At 34.6% G+C, this 17,882-nt stretch overlaps 1 protein-coding gene across 1 annotated transcript in view; it reads left to right on the top strand.

Annotated features, from left to right (window-relative positions):
• Positions 1-17,882, top strand: part of mad1l1 (mitotic arrest deficient 1 like 1) — a 114,277-nt gene that overhangs the window by 35,420 nt on the left and 60,975 nt on the right. The window contains exons 12-15 of the mRNA XM_056462275.1: positions 6,821-6,961; positions 11,566-11,622; positions 11,899-11,990; positions 15,005-15,095. Of these exons, the coding sequence (XP_056318250.1) occupies positions 6,821-6,961; positions 11,566-11,622; positions 11,899-11,990; positions 15,005-15,095 (381 nt within the window). The remainder of the gene's footprint in view (positions 1-6,820; positions 6,962-11,565; positions 11,623-11,898; positions 11,991-15,004; positions 15,096-17,882) is intronic.

A 17,882-nucleotide genomic window follows, 5' to 3' on the forward strand; every position in this document is an offset into this window, starting at 1 on the left:
CCCTTAGCTGTAACTCTTGTAGAAATCTAGTTCATGTCCTTCTTCCTCACCTGAAGTTTTCTCCAAAGGTTGGGATGAGTTGTAGATAAATTACTGGAGCAGAAACTCATTGGGCTTGCGAATAATACTCTTTGTTATTTGTTTGTCAACAGCTTGCTTAATTAGTAATTAACCAAAGCCTTCAATAAACTCTAATCATATTTCCTAAATGGGTGGTATATGTTTTAATGAGGTCAGTGTTTGAGTGTAATGATGTCTACACTGGAGACGCTCAGAGTATCGTCACCTTCAGCCTTGTAGTCTGCAACCTGGTCTACACATACATGGAAAATTAGGGCTGTCAGAACCGCTTATTAAGAGTAAAGATAAGCAAGCACGCTCCTTGTATATATCCATCTTGTTCAGTTGTTAATTACGTTGGTGGTAGACTATGCTCCATACAACGTTGGACAACTTTTTTTTTTTTTTTTTTTTATATAAAGGGGCCATATTATGGTTAGTTTTCATTTTAATTCATTGATTGTACTCCATTTACTGATTTAAGAAAGGGTTAAAGCAGTGTAACACCTGCCTGTCAGCTTTCTTCTATGTATCAGTTCACTTCTCAGGAGTTGTATGCAAAGCAGAGAGTATTGTCATCAATCTACAAACTCCAGGTCACTTCCATTTTGAAACAAATAATAATAAAGGAAACAACAACATACTGCATTTAATAAACTAGATCAAAACAGATAGAAGAAATGATTTGTTGATAAACAGTGTTCCCTTTTTGTGTATTGTGCTTGTGCATATACAATATATGCTACAAAGCTAATGGCGTCCCACAAAAGGCAAGAGAAGACCACCTCAGACCTGCTTAAATGTTACCTCTGCCCAAAGAAAGATTTGAGATTTCATTGGCCACAGAAAATAGTCAGATTGTACAAAATAAACTTACTCCTGGTATTTTGGTAACCATAGCAATGTTATGGCATCTTGCTCATTTGGCATTCAATGTTTTTTGATATTACAGGAACAAAAGGCTTGTTATAGATGGTGATTTTTAACTAAACCACCTTCAACATAGACGTCATGTGTTTGAGCATCAATATGTATCACAATGTGTGTATCCGCATTAGTCACAATATCGCAATGTCAGATTTTTCCAATATCATGCAGCTCTAATGCTTGGAAAGCTAAGACTCAATTATGTTCAGGAGAATTACATTGTGTTTAAGATGGAAATGTTTGAGATGTTTGACCAATCAGAACGCATTGAGTCAACTAGCCAACTGACCCTTCGCTAAGCCCCACCCTCCTTAGTTACTGTTGTTATGCCTGTCAAGCTTTCGTGCCTGGCACGTCTATTACAGTATGTATGCGCCGGTGTCAGACATTGCCAGGGATATAATTAGTCATTTTTGGCAAACGGGTGAGATATTTCAGAAAGCCAGACAAAAAAGGACTGCAGTATGCATTACAGGGTTATATTCACGGCATAATACGCAACCAATTAGAAAATAGTTTAATCAAAATTGAAGCTAAAACCTAGCCGCCTCATACGCTGACCATTCAACAGCTTAGTTCATGTACAGCAGGAGAGGTGAAGTTTAAAAATAATCAAATAAAAGCAAATTTAAACGTGATTTCTTTTTTTTTCTTTTTTTTTTTTTTGCCAAAAAATAATATATGCGTATTATGCAAATATGAGTATATAACTGAATAATAAGTGAAATGTTGCATAACTAACCGACGAGAGAACACGCATGGACAGTGCTTCCACATAATTCATTCATAGAAAGAAAATGCCAGAAAGGCGAAATTGATGGATTTGTGCCAAATATTAGCATCATTGACCCCTAACATATAAAAGCAGACAATAACCCGCTATAACACCGTCACCAATGACTAAATCTCCAAAAGACAGGCGAAAACATTGGTGAATTGTAGCTCTGACATGGACATGAGGGTTATAAATTACTGAAAAAACGCTGCGGGTGAAGTATAGTGATCGCAAGTGCTCAGTTTGTGATCATGTCTCTGCTTCGTTCTGTTAATATGCAATCCAAATATTCGTAGCTGAAACAGATGGAAATATGACTGGATTGTGCCGCTTTTACAGCCCCTCACACAGCTTGATCCACGCTGGCATTTCTCCGCTTGGGTTTTAGGTTTTGGAAAGGGGAAAAAATTCCACCACCTCGTCCAAACTTTTAAGATACCGGGTAGCAGATTTGCACAATCCATATACACAACGCTTTGGCTTGCTTACCTTGCTCGAAAGCTTGACAGACCCCCCGCGCGTAGCTAAGGTTGCTAAGCGTGTGTGGCAGTTTTCGGGTGTGACTTAGCGAAGGGTCAATTGAAGAATTCTGGGCTTTTATGAAGGAGGGGTTTCATATCAATCAGTAATCTGCACTAAACTGGGTATATGTTAAAAAGTGCTTATTGAACATGTTTACCTATTGGTTTAGTTTGGGCTGCGCAATACAGGAAAAATATGCAATATTGTTGTTGAGTGTTGATATGATGTTTCTTATGATATAACTAAAAGAATGTACATAATGATCATACTAAAATGAAACGGGTAATAGATATTTTTCTGAGCTAATTAAATAAATAAATAAAAAAACATGTCAAGGTCAAAACATTTAGACTTTAAAAACACCATGAGTGGCTGAAAACCTCGAAAGAAATTCTGATTCTTATGGGCTGTTGTCATTTTTTCTCTCTTGTCTCCTGGGATTTATTAGTTATTTTCAGCTTTAGGTTCAGCTAACAGCACAAACTGGAGAGGTGGGGATAAAGGGAGTAAAGACCCCATCTGATTGGTCAGATTTGGATAAACAACCTATGCAGCAAACAAATCTTCGACACATACAATTTATTACACTTCTCTGAGATATGGATAATGCATATACTATTATGGCATTTGTTCAATATGTTTTGCAGGCCTAATTGTAGCGCTTGTAATAAACAAAAAAAAGCTTTTTATTAACATGCTGTATGGCTACTTTAAGATCATAAAAATAATTCAGGCAGTATGTGTATCATTTGTTTATTAATTCTTTTGCTTGATTATTGTTAATGCTAGAATAAGCTGAAAATATACAAAAATAATGAGTAGTTTCCAAACTTTTGACTGGTGCCATAGATAAAAATAAATGAAGGCTGTTTACACACACACATTTTCATAGAATAAGTATGCAGAAAAAAAATGAGGCTGTTTGTCACTAGCCATTATTGACAGCTTTTAGCACTTTCCCTGCTGCAGAACCAGGAAAAATGCCTCAGCTGTCTTCAAAGCATTTTAGATGAACAGTTTTCCAGCTATGATTAAAAGCCACGATAAAAAGGTTTTATTGTAGCATTGACCCGAGTTCTCCATTAAATGAAGATCCATAGGAGTGGAAAAAAAAAACTGCAGTGCGGCACAGATTCGTTTCCTCACTCACTCACCCACATAGATTCCCTCTCCGGCATAGGAACTCTGAGGCCAGTGCCAAAATAATAGAGCCCTAAATGAGAGTTTGCTATCTGTGGGACGAATGAGGTGAGTTTAAGATAACAGCATGAGTGAATTTCATTACAATGGAAGCAGAAAAATAGCTTTTGAAGACCTGAAGTACGCATATGTGTGTGAATATACTGATATGTGTCGGTGTGTTGAACCCCTTAGGAGGGATAACTCATATTAAAAAAAAAAAAAAACTGTTTTCATGACTTCAGGTAATAAAACGGACACCTCTTTGTCCTTTTAAAAAGTAGTGCAGAGTTGCAAAGGAAACTTTATGATTTAAAAGTTTGTCAGGTTTCTTAACCAGGGTTTACAACTAGTTTACGTGCATGATAAACCACTGGATGAATCCCTTGAAACATGATTAGTTTAAGTTTTAGATTAATGAATGATTATCAGTAAAGTTAATGATTATTTACAAAGTACATAAACATTACTACGCTGAAGTTTTGTTTACATTCTTTTATGATTTCAAGTTTTAATTGTGTGTTTATTGCAGTTTTTACTGTTCTGTATTTACTAAATATTGTTACATTAATGAATATATAATGAATATTACCAGAGGAAGGGAAAACAGGCTATAATATTGGCTATGGAAATTTAGTGTGCTTTAAAGATGACAGTTAATTCTGAAACAACACAATACAGTTTTACAGTTTAAAGTGCTTAAACATGATTACATTGAAATGTTTTGTTTACATTATATTATGATTTAACTTTTTAATTGTACGTGTGTTTTATTAGAGTTTTTACTGTGTAGTATTTTTAAAAGATCTTATTACGTTAATGGGAATATAATGAAGATTGCCAATGGATGTAATGGAAAGTGTAAAAACTTAAAATGTCCATGCATTACATTTATGAAATGCTAAAATAACAAACACTGTACATCTCTCTATATTTAGGCTAAATCACTGCTTCATTTATTTGTTGTAAATATGTATGTTTGTACTTTCATTTTAGTTGTCTTTTGTTTCTTTAGTTTTAATTTCCAAAATGAATCCTCATTGCACTTAAGTTTACAATGATAATAAAGCTTGTTAACAAGTTTTTCATGATAAATGAAGGACTTATAATGCTTTTTCATTATTTCATCTTCATTTACAAGTGGCAGGATATTAACTGGCATTGTATATTTCTGTCCATTCACATTCCGTCCCTTTGTGCACCCTGGTGGCATAGTCTCAAACTGCTCTTACACCTAAAAACACATTCTTAATTCCTTAATACTGTCATGGCTCCACACATGGCATTAATGGTCATTTTGAAGTGTCACCCACTGTATGTCCTATTAGGGCTGAGCGATAAAACAGTATCGTTATTTATTGACTGTATACCATTGTCAATGTCATAAAAAAATTTGTTTGATATAAAATGCTATAGTTTTATTAAAATGTGGCTAGCTGAACGTGCGCCAATAAGCTTAGTGGCCATGTTTTTTATTTTCAATGGAAGTGCTCGACTTGTGCATGTGCATGCAAATAGTGCACGCCTGAACTTTCCAGGCACAACTAGTTGAAAACATCTCATCTTTTCAGAATGACACGAGCGCTAGAACTAACGAATCTGCTTCACACTTTGTATGGAATATACACATTTCTGTCATAACAGTGCTGCAGTGCTTTTTCATTTTCTTTTTCCTAAAAAGGGTGTATCAGGTCACTAGAGTGGCTTTTTGGTTTCCTTTTAAAATTTTTTTTTTAAATTTATCTATTTATTTATTTATTTATTTTTTGCATCTCTGTTACTAGCACCCCATTTGAAAGTGTAGTGTAACCCACCGGTCTGAGCTGGTATCGAACCGGCGATTCTTTGTGTGGCAGTAGGTTGCTCTAACAAGGAGGCTAAAGAATATGGCCTCTAGCATCTGTTGCTAGAGCATCTTTTAAGGTCAAAGAAGTGAGGTTTACCTGCATAGCATTTCGCTAGCTGGTCTCCGTTAAAATAGGGGTAATGTAGTAGACATGTACTCTGGCAGTTAACCAACTTTTCTCACAACCAAGTCCTTCTTGTTCACAATTTGTAATGTTGTAATGTGTATTTGAATAATGATGGTTGGTTGGTTCCTTTAATTGAAAGCTCAGATTTGATAACTAAATTGTTTTGTTTACAAAGTTTGAGTTTTAATGTATTATTATTATTGAGATCTTACAGATGTTGATTTATCTTAAATGTTTGCGGTGCCATTGCACGCTGTTTGTAACATTTTATTTATCAAGTTTGAGTTGTTGTTTTTTTTACATTTTGTTTATTATAAGACATAAGAGTGAATATACATTTGTTTGGTTTTTGTTTTGGTTGCTTTTGACTATTAAAACTATTTGCCTTGGTAATGTTGGTAAATAAAATAAAGTGGTTAAATAAAAATGTACTGGTTCTAATGGATTGTTAAAAAATACTCAATAATTGTCAATACCGAATGATATCAAACATTATATCATGATATTTTTTTTCTCCCAGCCTTATGTCCTATAAAACTCGATGCCAAAGTGCCAAAAAAATGTGTATTTTCTTTTGCATTTATGAAAATAATTGTCATTTTGGTAAAATTCTCTGCTATATCTGCTTGTCTGATTTGTCTTCAGTCACATCGATTGTTACTTCAGACGAACTTGCTTAACTAAAGCTCTACAAATGCATCATTAACTCTTCCTTTAAACAATTGTTAGCTCTCTTGGTATTCAACATTAACCTTAACAACCTTTCTCGCCTGAGTGCACATATGTCCACGTGTTCCCCATAGCTTGTGTTTGCAGTTTTGTATTCTCAGTTCACACTGCGGATAATGAATCGCAATGTTTTATTGATCCTGCTGGTTTCAGGCTTTAGAGACTAGACTAGATTTAATTTCAGTTTAATCGACTCTAAAATGAGATATTTGCACAGATGACTCCCGACTCAGAAGGGAGCTCGTTCACCCCATTAATTCTCCTCTAATATTTCTTGGGTTTCTTCTGCCGTATTTAGAGTGATACAATGACATTACAACCGATACCTGCCAATTAAAAATGTAGTACATCGATTGGGTTGACCGCTAAGGCGTGTGAAATAAGTTCAGTAATAAGCGAAACGCAATCAAGCTGTTGTAATTAAATTTTCATTAAGACATTGAGCTGATTCTTTCAGTTGGAAATGGTGTTTTTTTTGCCTGCTCACCCTGCAAAGATCAACACCGTCTGTCTGTTTGTGTTTCTGCAAGTGTCTCAGACAGTTTTACTTCCACACAGATAGCTTTATGCATGGCGTCTTTTGTATTGCTTTGACCCAGCTTGGCCTGAATTGAGTTCTGGAATTGAAACTTGTGCTTTTTTGTATGTGGGTCAGGAGCGGGATGGAATGAGGGCCATATTAGAGTCGTACGACAGCGAGCTGGCCACAAGTGAATACTCTCCTCAGCTCACACTCCGGGTCAAGGAGGCAGAGGACATGCTGCAGAAAGTCCAGGCTCATAATGTTGAGATGGAGGTGAGGACTACATTACCCATAATTCACACTAGAACCTTTTTTTTTCAAATGGGGTGTTTTGGTCAGTATTTTTAAAACACTGACACAGTTCATTTGCACGTTTTACTTATAACTTATATTGTTTTAGTCAAATATATCGCAGTTTTGCTAGGTTTAGAGTCTTATGACCAAAGGATGGTAGCAGAAACTTTTATGGCATGTGTTGGATGCATTGCTTAAAGTCAACACCTTTGGTATTTTGGTATTAAATCTAGATCACAAATCACCTACAAATTTACCTACTGACTTATTACCTGCCTATTATTAAGATATTAACTGTTCGTTAGTAATTATAAAGTATGAACATATTCTGCATCCCTAATACTACCCAAAACCTAACCCCAACTTCTACATTACTAACTGTTAATAAGCAGTTAATTAGTAGTTTATTAAACTAGTAGTGTTAGTTATTGTTTTGTTTATACTGTGAATTGTGACCTAAACTAAATCGTTACCCTAATTTTTAACACAAATATTATAATGTCCATAAAACAGGTTACTTCAGACTTTAGATGCAAAGCCTTGTTTGAGAAATTCATGCAAATTAAATGTTTTATGCTCAAAACAAGAACAAATGCCTTTGAATTAAGTTATTTTCTTGAACCTATTAACAAAAATGTGCTGGCTTTAATAATAAACAAACTTAATCTTGATTGGTTTCACTGTATACAAGGTTTCTATGAGCCAATTTGCTTCTCAAGAAAAGATATCTTATTTACGGTTCTACATTTGCACTGGAAAAGGTAGAGTAACAAGTAACCGGTACCGTTTTTTTATGTACAGCAACAAAAAGATTTCCAGTTTCTAGTGTTTGGGAGGTATTTAACCCTTAAGCTTAATCAAACTCAAAAAGTTATGGGGAATGGTTAAAATGTCAAACTTTGTATAGATTCTAATGCAACACATGATGTGTTTTTAAATTAAATTAAAAAGTAAATGATTATTTATTTATTATATAGAAGCACTTCATTTGTTTCGTTGGAAATGATTTTTGATTGGGTTACTCAACATTGGCATTTCTTACATGCACATTTAACAAGAATGTTAACCACAGATGCACACGCATGAGCATTAGGCTTCAATAACTCCTTCATTTGATTGTAATAGGATTTTTTAGCAGATTCATACACAAAATTGTCATCCTTTATTTTTTCTAATAATTATGTTTATGTAAAATATACACAACTTTATATAGAATGTAAGAATACAAAGAGTAACAAGACTTTTTTTTTAACAATTATCAAAGGAAAAATAATAACAATAATAATGAAAAAATACAATAAACAACCCCCTACCCAACCATACAAGGTATAATTGTCAAAAATCATGTCAAAGCATTATTCTTATTGATGTTACATAAACATAGTCACAATAGTTGATGGTGAAAATAATTAATAACAATGATGTCCAGAATTGATGCTTGAGTAAATTAGATATTAAAATGTAATAAAAAATTGAATTAATTATTATAACATAAAATAAGAGAAAGTAACAACTACAAAAGAAAAAAAACAGCTAACAATGATTATACTAAGTAAACAACTATTAAAGTCTAACAGAGTAATGTGTCAGTCCCTTTCTGAAAAGAACTTCAGTCCATTTTTTTCTCCACTTTTTTTGATCTAGGATGACAACTAGATGCTTATAGTAACCCACTGAATTGGTTCTCTTTTTATAAATGTATTACTTTGCATGGACGTTTTCCTAAAGGCTAAGCATATTTCTTTTAGTTAAAGTATTCCGGCCAGGGTTTGATTTTTCAAAACCAGATACAAACATGTCGTTCATGACTTTCCGCATCACCCATGAGAAGACTATTATTGCTATATAATTTAATAAAAAGTAACTGATTGTAAACAGGAGAACATATTGGCATATTGTGTGTCCTCTTATTTTTAAAATATTCTTTACCTAATAGTAAAAATTACTTTACCTAATAGTAATTTACCATATTTAAGTATTGTATTATGTATTATCTTCAAAAATTCTACAGAAAGCCAGTATTAAGTGTTTATGGTGTTCTATGTCACATCCTATTTTGTTACTAGGCCGTCCAGTGGGCAGATTTCAATAAACTGTGAATTACTGAATAACAATTTTTGAAATGGCTCTATTTGTTTTTTTTAAAGAAAGAAAATATTAAGCCTCTAAGTGTGATTTTATTCGCTTCAGATATTTGTGTGAATGATAATCATATACATTTATGTAACTGTGCATTTTATTCTCATTAAAAATCTGATTTCTTTTCTTAAGCTGTATCATAATGGCGTTGAAATGCCAATATGGTACAAACCTCAAATCAACCTTTTTATGAATGGAATTTTACGGGTTTCTGCTGCTTATTTAATGGAGGTTTTGCTGCTGGCCTAAATTTAGTGTTTTTTTCCTCTCATGGGTGATAATTAACTTGTTGAGTTTTAATGATAATTATACATTTCTTCATATTAAGAATGCAAATGAGCCCTTTTCGCTCTGGATTTCGGTTTTAAATAATTTAAGTACATGTTAATATTAATATCAGGCCTATAAATACTGTTCATTTAATGCAAAACAATTTGGCAAACAATGAACAAAGTAATTATAAGTATTGTTAAATATTACAGGTGTAAATTTTCACTTGCTTCAAGATTTGGTTAAAATATGATTTACACTGTGACATTTTAGAAATGATTTAATATGTATACGTGCACACAAATACTGTACATACAAACACACATAAATGGAGGTGTATTAATATACATGATAACACTTTAAAATAAGTTTGTATTGGTTAATGGTAGTTAATGCATTTACTAACATGAACAAAATATGAACCGGCCACTTTATTAGGTACACCTGTCCAACTGCTCGTTAACGCAAATTTCTAATCAGCCAATCACATGGCAGCAGCTTAATGCATTTAGGCATGTAGACATGGTCAAGACAATCTGGTGCAGTTCAAATTTAGAAACTGCTGATCTACTGGGATTTTCATGCACAACCATCTTTAGGGTTTACAGAGAATGGTCTGTAAAAGAGAAAACATCCATTGAACAGCAGTTCTGTGGGCGCAAATGCTTTGTTGAAGCCAGAGGTCAGAGGAGAATGGCCAGACTGGTTCCAGCTGATAGAAAAGCAACAGTAACTCAAATAGCCACTCGTTACAACCGAGGTATGCAGATAAGCATCTCTGAATGCACAAACACGTCCAACCTTGAGGCAGAGGGGCTACAGCAGGAGAATACCACATCGGGTGCCACTCCTGTCAGCTAAGAACTGGAAACTGAGGCTACAATTCGCACAGGTTCACCAAAATTGGACAATAGAAGATTAGAAAAACGTTGCCTGGTCTGATGAGTCTTTATTTCTGCTACGACATTCGGATGGTAGGGTCAGAGTTTGGCATGGTTCCATCCTGCCATCAATAGTTTAGGCTGGTGGTGGAATAATGGTGTAGGGGATATTTTTGGCACACTTTGGGCCAATTAGTACCAATCGAGCATCATGTCAACGCCACAGCCTACCTGAGTATTGTTGATCATGTCCATCCCTTTATGACCATAGTCTAACTATCTTCTGATGGCTATTTCCAGCAGGATAACGCTCCATGTCATAAAGCGTGAATCATCTCAGACTGATTTCTTGAACATGACAGTGAGTTCACTGTACTCAAATGGCCTCCACAGTCACCAGATTCCAATAGAGCACCTTTGGGATGTGGTGGAACGGGATGATTCACATCATGGATGTGCAGCCGACAAATCGGCAACAACTGTGTGATGTTATCATGTCAATATGGACCAAAATCTCAAAGGAATATTTCCAGTACCTTGTTGAATCTATGCCATAAAGGATTAAGGCAGTTTTAAAGGCAAAGGTGGGTCCAACCCGGTACTAGTAAGGTGTACCTAATAAAGGGGCCGGTGAGTCTATTTGTTCATTGTGCATTAACTACTGATAACAAACATGAATTTGGGTGGTGGTAATGCATTAGTAAATACTGAACTGTGATTAATAAATGCTGTACAAGTATTGTTCATAATTAGTTCTTGTTAGTAAAAACATTAACACTAATTATGAAACCTTATTATATATTTTTTTCTTTTCTTTTTTTGTGGAATACTTTCAGTATAGTTCACATTAACATCAGGAAACAAAATAAAAACAATTATATTCCAGCAATTTTATTGTGTTCTTTGATTTTTGTTTTTTCTTTCCTTGTCTTCTAAATTACTTTTTTGCTGATGTAGACATTTGCTAATGTATAATAGGAAGATATTACAGTTTGATGTAAAGCCAACAAACATTTTATGCTAAACAGTAAGGATGTTTTAATCTATTTTGTAAATAGATTTGTTGTTAATTTCATGTCAGAAAATTAGTTGTTGAATTAATCTTGCGTTATTACATTATAAAAACAGTGTGCTGGTCTTATAAAAATTCCAAACCTCTGCTTATGCTGGCCTACGTCGGGTATCCAGACAACTGTACGACTTGAGAGCGATTGTGACTTTTGTAATCAAGGACTTTATGCTTTACTATCTTACTTTGTGTTTTTATGGGAATAATCTGTTTCACTCTGATAGACTCAACTGTCCAAAGCCCAGGAGGAGGCAGGCTCCTTCAAATTACAAGCTCTGATGGTAAGTCACATCCATCACCATGGGAACTTCCTTTTGGCATTTATGCGCTTATCCCAGCTAGCGCTTCGATCCTAAATAATTGATTAAAATTTGCACCGTAATGCATGCAAGAAATGAAAAAAACCACATAAGGCGAGAAGTCGAGATATTAGAGGGGTATTACATTGCACCAAGGCTGCAGGTGTTTCATTTGCTCAGATTTACAGTCAGTGGCTGTTTTTTGACATACAGTACTGATGGTTTTGTTATTCATTATGTTTTTCATCTCTTGCTCAGGTGGCTGCTGAACTTGAGGCTCTGAAAGAGCAGCAGGTGTCTAATGCCGAGAGAAGCAGCTCAGCGACAGCAGAGGAAATCGGCTCTCTCAGGTAACAGAGATGGAAGAAATTAAACTTCATGTATGTTTCTGTTGGAACGTTTATCATTGATCTGATCATTATGGAAGCTTGTTTAAGCTTGCTTAGTCAAAGTTTGAAATATGAAGATCAAAACTGTAATCAGGGTTGCCAAAGATACTTAACGCTTGTGTAATGTTCAAATTCACTAGCCCTTCTTCATGTTTGTGACTGTTTTGTTTTTGTGACTGTTTTTAATCAGAGTGAGAGTGTGAGGTAGTAAACAATTCAAGCCAAGAAGGGTCACAAAGAGGCTGTAATTTCCCTACATTTCTCAAATATTTGCAAACAACATGGATTATTAGATTATCAGACATATTTGTAGGAGCGAATTCCGCCATAGCAAGTGACAATTATTGTGGTAATGGTAGTAAATGCTACTTTGTTTATGCTTTGTTTGCCCACATCGGAAGTTCGGTTTTCCTTTGTGGAATGAGAAAAACAACTACTGCCCCAAATTTTTGTTAATCCTAATTGATGTTGTTCTTAAATACAATAAATCCCTTAATATACTATTTGCAGTGGTGCTCCTACATTTTTTCTGGTGCTCCTAAATATTTGAAGTTGGGAGCACCGGTGCTACAAAGAGCCCTGACACACAGAATCGATTGGAAGAGCGACTATTGACATTGATGACATATATGACATTGATTAAAAACTATGGACAAAGGCCCATTGTGACATCTTGATTAATCCCTCTGCTTTACTGAAATGTATATGTAATGTAAATGTAAATGTTATTCCATTTGGAAAGATATTTTATTTACGCCACCACAGTTGCCACTCATGCTGGTATAAATTTTTTTCTCGAAGGTATTAAAAAAAAGGTAGTAAAAGGTATTAAATTCAGCTTAATAAGTTCTGTAAATACACTGTAAATGAAATCTGAGAGCTCCCCCATCCTCCATAGACAGCAATGCTCCAGAAAGTTTTAAAGTTCAGAAGAGGAACCAAAAACAAGGTCAGAACCTTACATGTGAATTCTCTGGTTTAGCGGTAATTATGCGAAACTTCAAGAACACTTTTGTGTGCCAATTTTTTTTTTTAAATGACTTTGTATTCTCTCCCGAATTTGGGGTTTGACTTGAACCCAGCATTACGCTGCACCTTTTAAAAATTTATTTATTTAACTTTACTTATGAGACATCTTTACACTTAGATAATAGATAGATGCTTACGTTAAAACATTTCTGAATATTTTACTGGAATAAAATGCTCTAATATGCATAAAATTATTTTTATTATTTTATTGTTCATATCACAACTTATGCATTTCCAACAGCATATTACTATACTGACTCCAGAAACAGGACAAAATGGCTAAACCTAGATTGAATTGTCAGTTCATTCTTTATTTGTAACATTGAGTAAAAAGATGATTCATTTTTCAGCCCCTAAAGTCTTAAAAAAGCTAATTTGACTCTTTGATTCTTTGCCAGAAAATGCTTTTGTAGATCATAACTAACATTTTCTGCTCATGTCAACGAAAACCACCAGCTCTCATTGAAATATGCATGTCACTGTAAGTCTCTGGTGCTGTGAACAGGGTTTCAGACTGAGGAAAGCTGAAGTCTGTGGTTTCTTCATGGCCTGTTGCATTGGCTAATTACTATGGAAATGTGATTATACTACATTAGCTTTTGTGGCCTTGCTTGAAAAGTGAGCTTTTATTCAGTGCCCACTTTCTCTTTTTTCTTTTTTTTTTTTTTTTTGCTTTTTGATCCTGTAATTATTCTCTATAGAATTTCATTTAATCACTCCTGGAACCATTTCACTAAGCTGTTTACACCTTAATTGAATATTTGTTGTACTGAATACTAGCCCAAGACCTTACGTGGTTATTCTCAAAATCAATACTAAACCAACCTGAATGTTGTTCAGATTACTTTTTGAGAAATTATAGAGGATGTACATATTTGGAAAGGTTCCACCCAATGTCTAAAACCAGAAATGAATGCTAATTAGTTTTTTAAATATTCTTATAATTTACAGCAAAATCAATGAGTAATATTAACAGAAAAATAAATGTTCCATAGTCTCTTAGAATGTCTTAATCATTCATTTGCATTTTAATGCCACACCTTGTTTGTTTTTTAAATAATTAAATAAATAAAATATAATTAAATAATGTCTAAAAATATAATTAAATAAACTGCACAAAATTCTGACGTAATAAAATACATTTATGTACTCTGTAATATTCTCAAAATAGCGTGATGTAACATAAAAAATTATACATTTTAATCCCAGTTATCTATTTAGAGAAATGATTCTATCATAGTGAATCACTACCATCAGAAACTGTTGTGTTGACTCCTTTTGCTTTTTTCTGGTGAATGTACACTCACCGGCCACTTTATTAGGTACACCTGTCCAACTGTTCGTTAACGCAAATTTCTGATGAGCCAATCACATGGCAGCAACTCAACGCATGTAGACATGGTCAAAACGATCTGCTGCTGTTCAAACTGAGCACCAAAATGGGTAAGAAAGGTCACAACCAAGGTATGCAGAAGAGCATCTCTGATTGCACAACACGTCCAACCTTGAGGCAGGTGGGTTACAGCAGCACATGACAATGTGTTCACTGTACTCAAATGGCCTCCAGAATCACCAGAGCTCAATCCAATAGAGCACCTTTGGGGATGTGGTGGAACAGGAGATTCGCATCATGGATGTGCAGCTGTCAAATCTGCAGCAACTGCGTGATGCTGTCATGTCAATATGGATGTGAAAATGTCAAAATCTCTAAGGAATAATTCCAGTACGTTGTTGAATCTATGGCGCAAAGGATTAAGGCAGCTCTAAAGGCAAAGGGGTCCCAACCCGATACTAGTAAGGTGTACCTAATAAAGTGGCCGGTGATTGTATAAATGTTATGATGGCCATGTTTCTCTTTTCTTCCTTGAAAGCAAATGTACGTAAAAAAAACATACATCATGTTTTATTCTAGAATTACATGAACATATTTGTGTGTGTGTTTTCAGACAAAAGATTGAGGAGTTGGAAGCAGAACGCCAGCGCTTGGAAGAGCAAAATAACATATTGGAGATGAGACTAGAGAGGCATAACCTCCAGGTAATAGTATCATTTTCTGCTGGATTTGAACATGTCATACAGTAGGGATGCATAAGCTAATCTATAAAGACCTATGAAGACTGATCACTGAAAAGACTTCAGGCACATTCATTATTAATTAAATGACTATGTTCTCGAGTGATGGGAACTTATTTGATGTGAAACACTTTGGGGAGGCTCTTAAGAATAATGTTTCGTGTTGCAGCCTGTGTTTAACAGCTTCATTGATTATAGCAGGAGTCCATAACCTTGTACATTGACAGTCAGTGAGCTCATGTTGTACTGTACTCAAACAGTTGCGTAGAACAGAGTAGATTTGCAGTGACTGCTTCAGAGATTACAGTTTGTCAGATTTGGATTGTTCTAGTATTGTTGTGCTTTTCCCTTTTGTCTATTTAAATAGTTTTAAATAATAATAATAACAATGACAATAATTCCTTACATTTTATATAGCACTTTTCTAAACACTCAAAGCGCTTTACACATTAGGGGAATCTCCTCATCCACCAGTGTGCAGCATCCACCTGGATGATGCAACTGCAGCCATATTGCGCCAGACCACACACCAACTGATTGGTGGAGAGGAGACCGTGTGATGAAGCCAATTATGATATGGGGATGGCTAGGAGGCCATGGTGGACAGATGCCAGTGGATAAATTTAGCCAGGATGCTAGGGTTAAACCCCTACTCTTTTTCGAAGGACATCCTGGGATTTTTAACGGCCACAGAGAGTCTCATCCGAAAGATTTCGCTCACTGAGCAGTTATAGAGTCCCCATTCACTAAACTGGGGTATTAGGACCCACATTGACCGCAGGTTGAGCCTCACTAACACCACTTACGGCAGCAACCTAGCTTTTCCTTGTGGTCTCCCATCCAGGTACTGACCAGGCGTAGCCCTGCTTAGCTTCAGTGGGCGACCATGTGAGAGTTGCAGGGAGCTAGCTGCCGACGATAAATAACACTTGCAGTGAAGTGGGACCCATATTATGCCCCTTTTAAGAATATGTAAAATAAGTCTCTAGTGTCCCTAAAGTGCGTATGTAAAGTTTCAGCCTAAAATACTTCTCAAGTAATGTTTTTATAACTCTTTAAAACTGCTCGTTTTCATCCAAATTGTGCTATTTTGGTGACTGTCGCTTTAAATTCAAGTGAGATTGTGATCTCTTATTGCAGTTTATGCTAATGAGAGAGAGATTGCCACAAATGGGCAGGGATTTCCCCTTAGATGACATGTACAAAGGGATAATGACAATTAAAGTGTTTCTTCATACTGTTTTCATGAAGTGTGATTTATAGAAAAAAAATAAAGTAATAAATTTTTAACATTAGATGCTGGCAAATTCCACACACTGTTGCCACACAACTCATTATAAAAGTGATTTTTGCATAATAGGTCCCCTTTAATGCATTTATAATGCATGCACAATCCTTTATAAACAACTTTTTAATGTTTTGTATAATCTGATAAATTATCATAACAATGGTTAAAATATTTTAGTGCATTCAGGTTAGGGCTGCACAATATTGGAAAAATCTGGCATATTGAAAATCTGCAATTATTTTGTTTTGCTGCGATATATACTGCAAAATGAATATAACATTACCAGATGATTTTAATAGCCCTGTTTGGAAAGATTTTCTTAATTCAGATTGACTGGGATGAATTTCTTTCTAAGTAGTGTATCTGCATAAATTATAATAAATTACAATCAAAATTAAATGAATAAATAGTGCTGTATGGCACGCAGGGCAGTCTAACAGTATTTATTGTATAAATAACTTTTAAAAATTATATATTTAATATCTTTATCTTTAATTTTTTAAAATAAATAATCTAATACTATGATGTGACTATTGCAGATACATAAATTGCGATTTTTGATGCCTAAACAATATATTGTTCAGACCTAATTGGTAAATTTGGTCTAAATTTTACCAGGTAATTTGGTAAAATCTTGAAATATATATATCATTTCCCAGTGATGGGTTGCGGCCGGAAAGGCATCCACTGCGTAAAACATATGCTGGATAAGTTTTAAAGTTTTAAAGAATATAAAAATGTGTTTCTTTACTTAATACAGACTAAGACCACTTAAAAGTGTTATGTGTCACATAATTGAATTGGAAACACACATTCACCATTACTTTGCATTAATAAACTCCTACTACTTAATAGTTAGTAATGAAGAATATTTAAATAATTACAGAATATGGTCATGCAGGATGGTTATTAAGTAATTGCTAACATACAGCCAAAGTATACAAACAAAAATTCTATTATGTTAAATTAAGGATTGGCCCACAAATGCTTCCATGTTATGAGCACATTATCAGCACACCTATTGAAAAATCATACATGTCTTTAATGAAAAAGAAGTCATATGATAATGTTCATCTCTTAAGAAAATTATGTAAAGATTTAAAAATTTGGGAAATCAGAAGATTTGAAAGAAGACTTGAAATAAATAATGGATAAAGTGATGTGCATATTTATGTATTGTAATGCATTAGGAGTACCTTTATAATCTATTATAAATACAGGCTGTTAAGCAGAGCGATATAAAACTCACTGTCATGAAGTTATTCAGCAATGCCAGTGTGGATTAGAGTTTTAAATTGTTCAGCCTACATACTGTAAAGAATATGGATTTAGTTTCCTTATGCACACAAAGAATAGTTTAAATGATCATCAATAAGTAGTACTGGGATATAATTTACAATTATGATTTGTCATAATTATGGACCGCTGGTCCCTATTAAACTGGGACAGAGGAAGGTACTTTA

The sequence above is a fragment of the Danio aesculapii genome, chromosome 1 (genome assembly GCF_903798145.1).
Source record: "Danio aesculapii chromosome 1, fDanAes4.1, whole genome shotgun sequence".
Taxonomy (NCBI): Eukaryota; Metazoa; Chordata; class Actinopteri; order Cypriniformes; family Danionidae; genus Danio; species Danio aesculapii.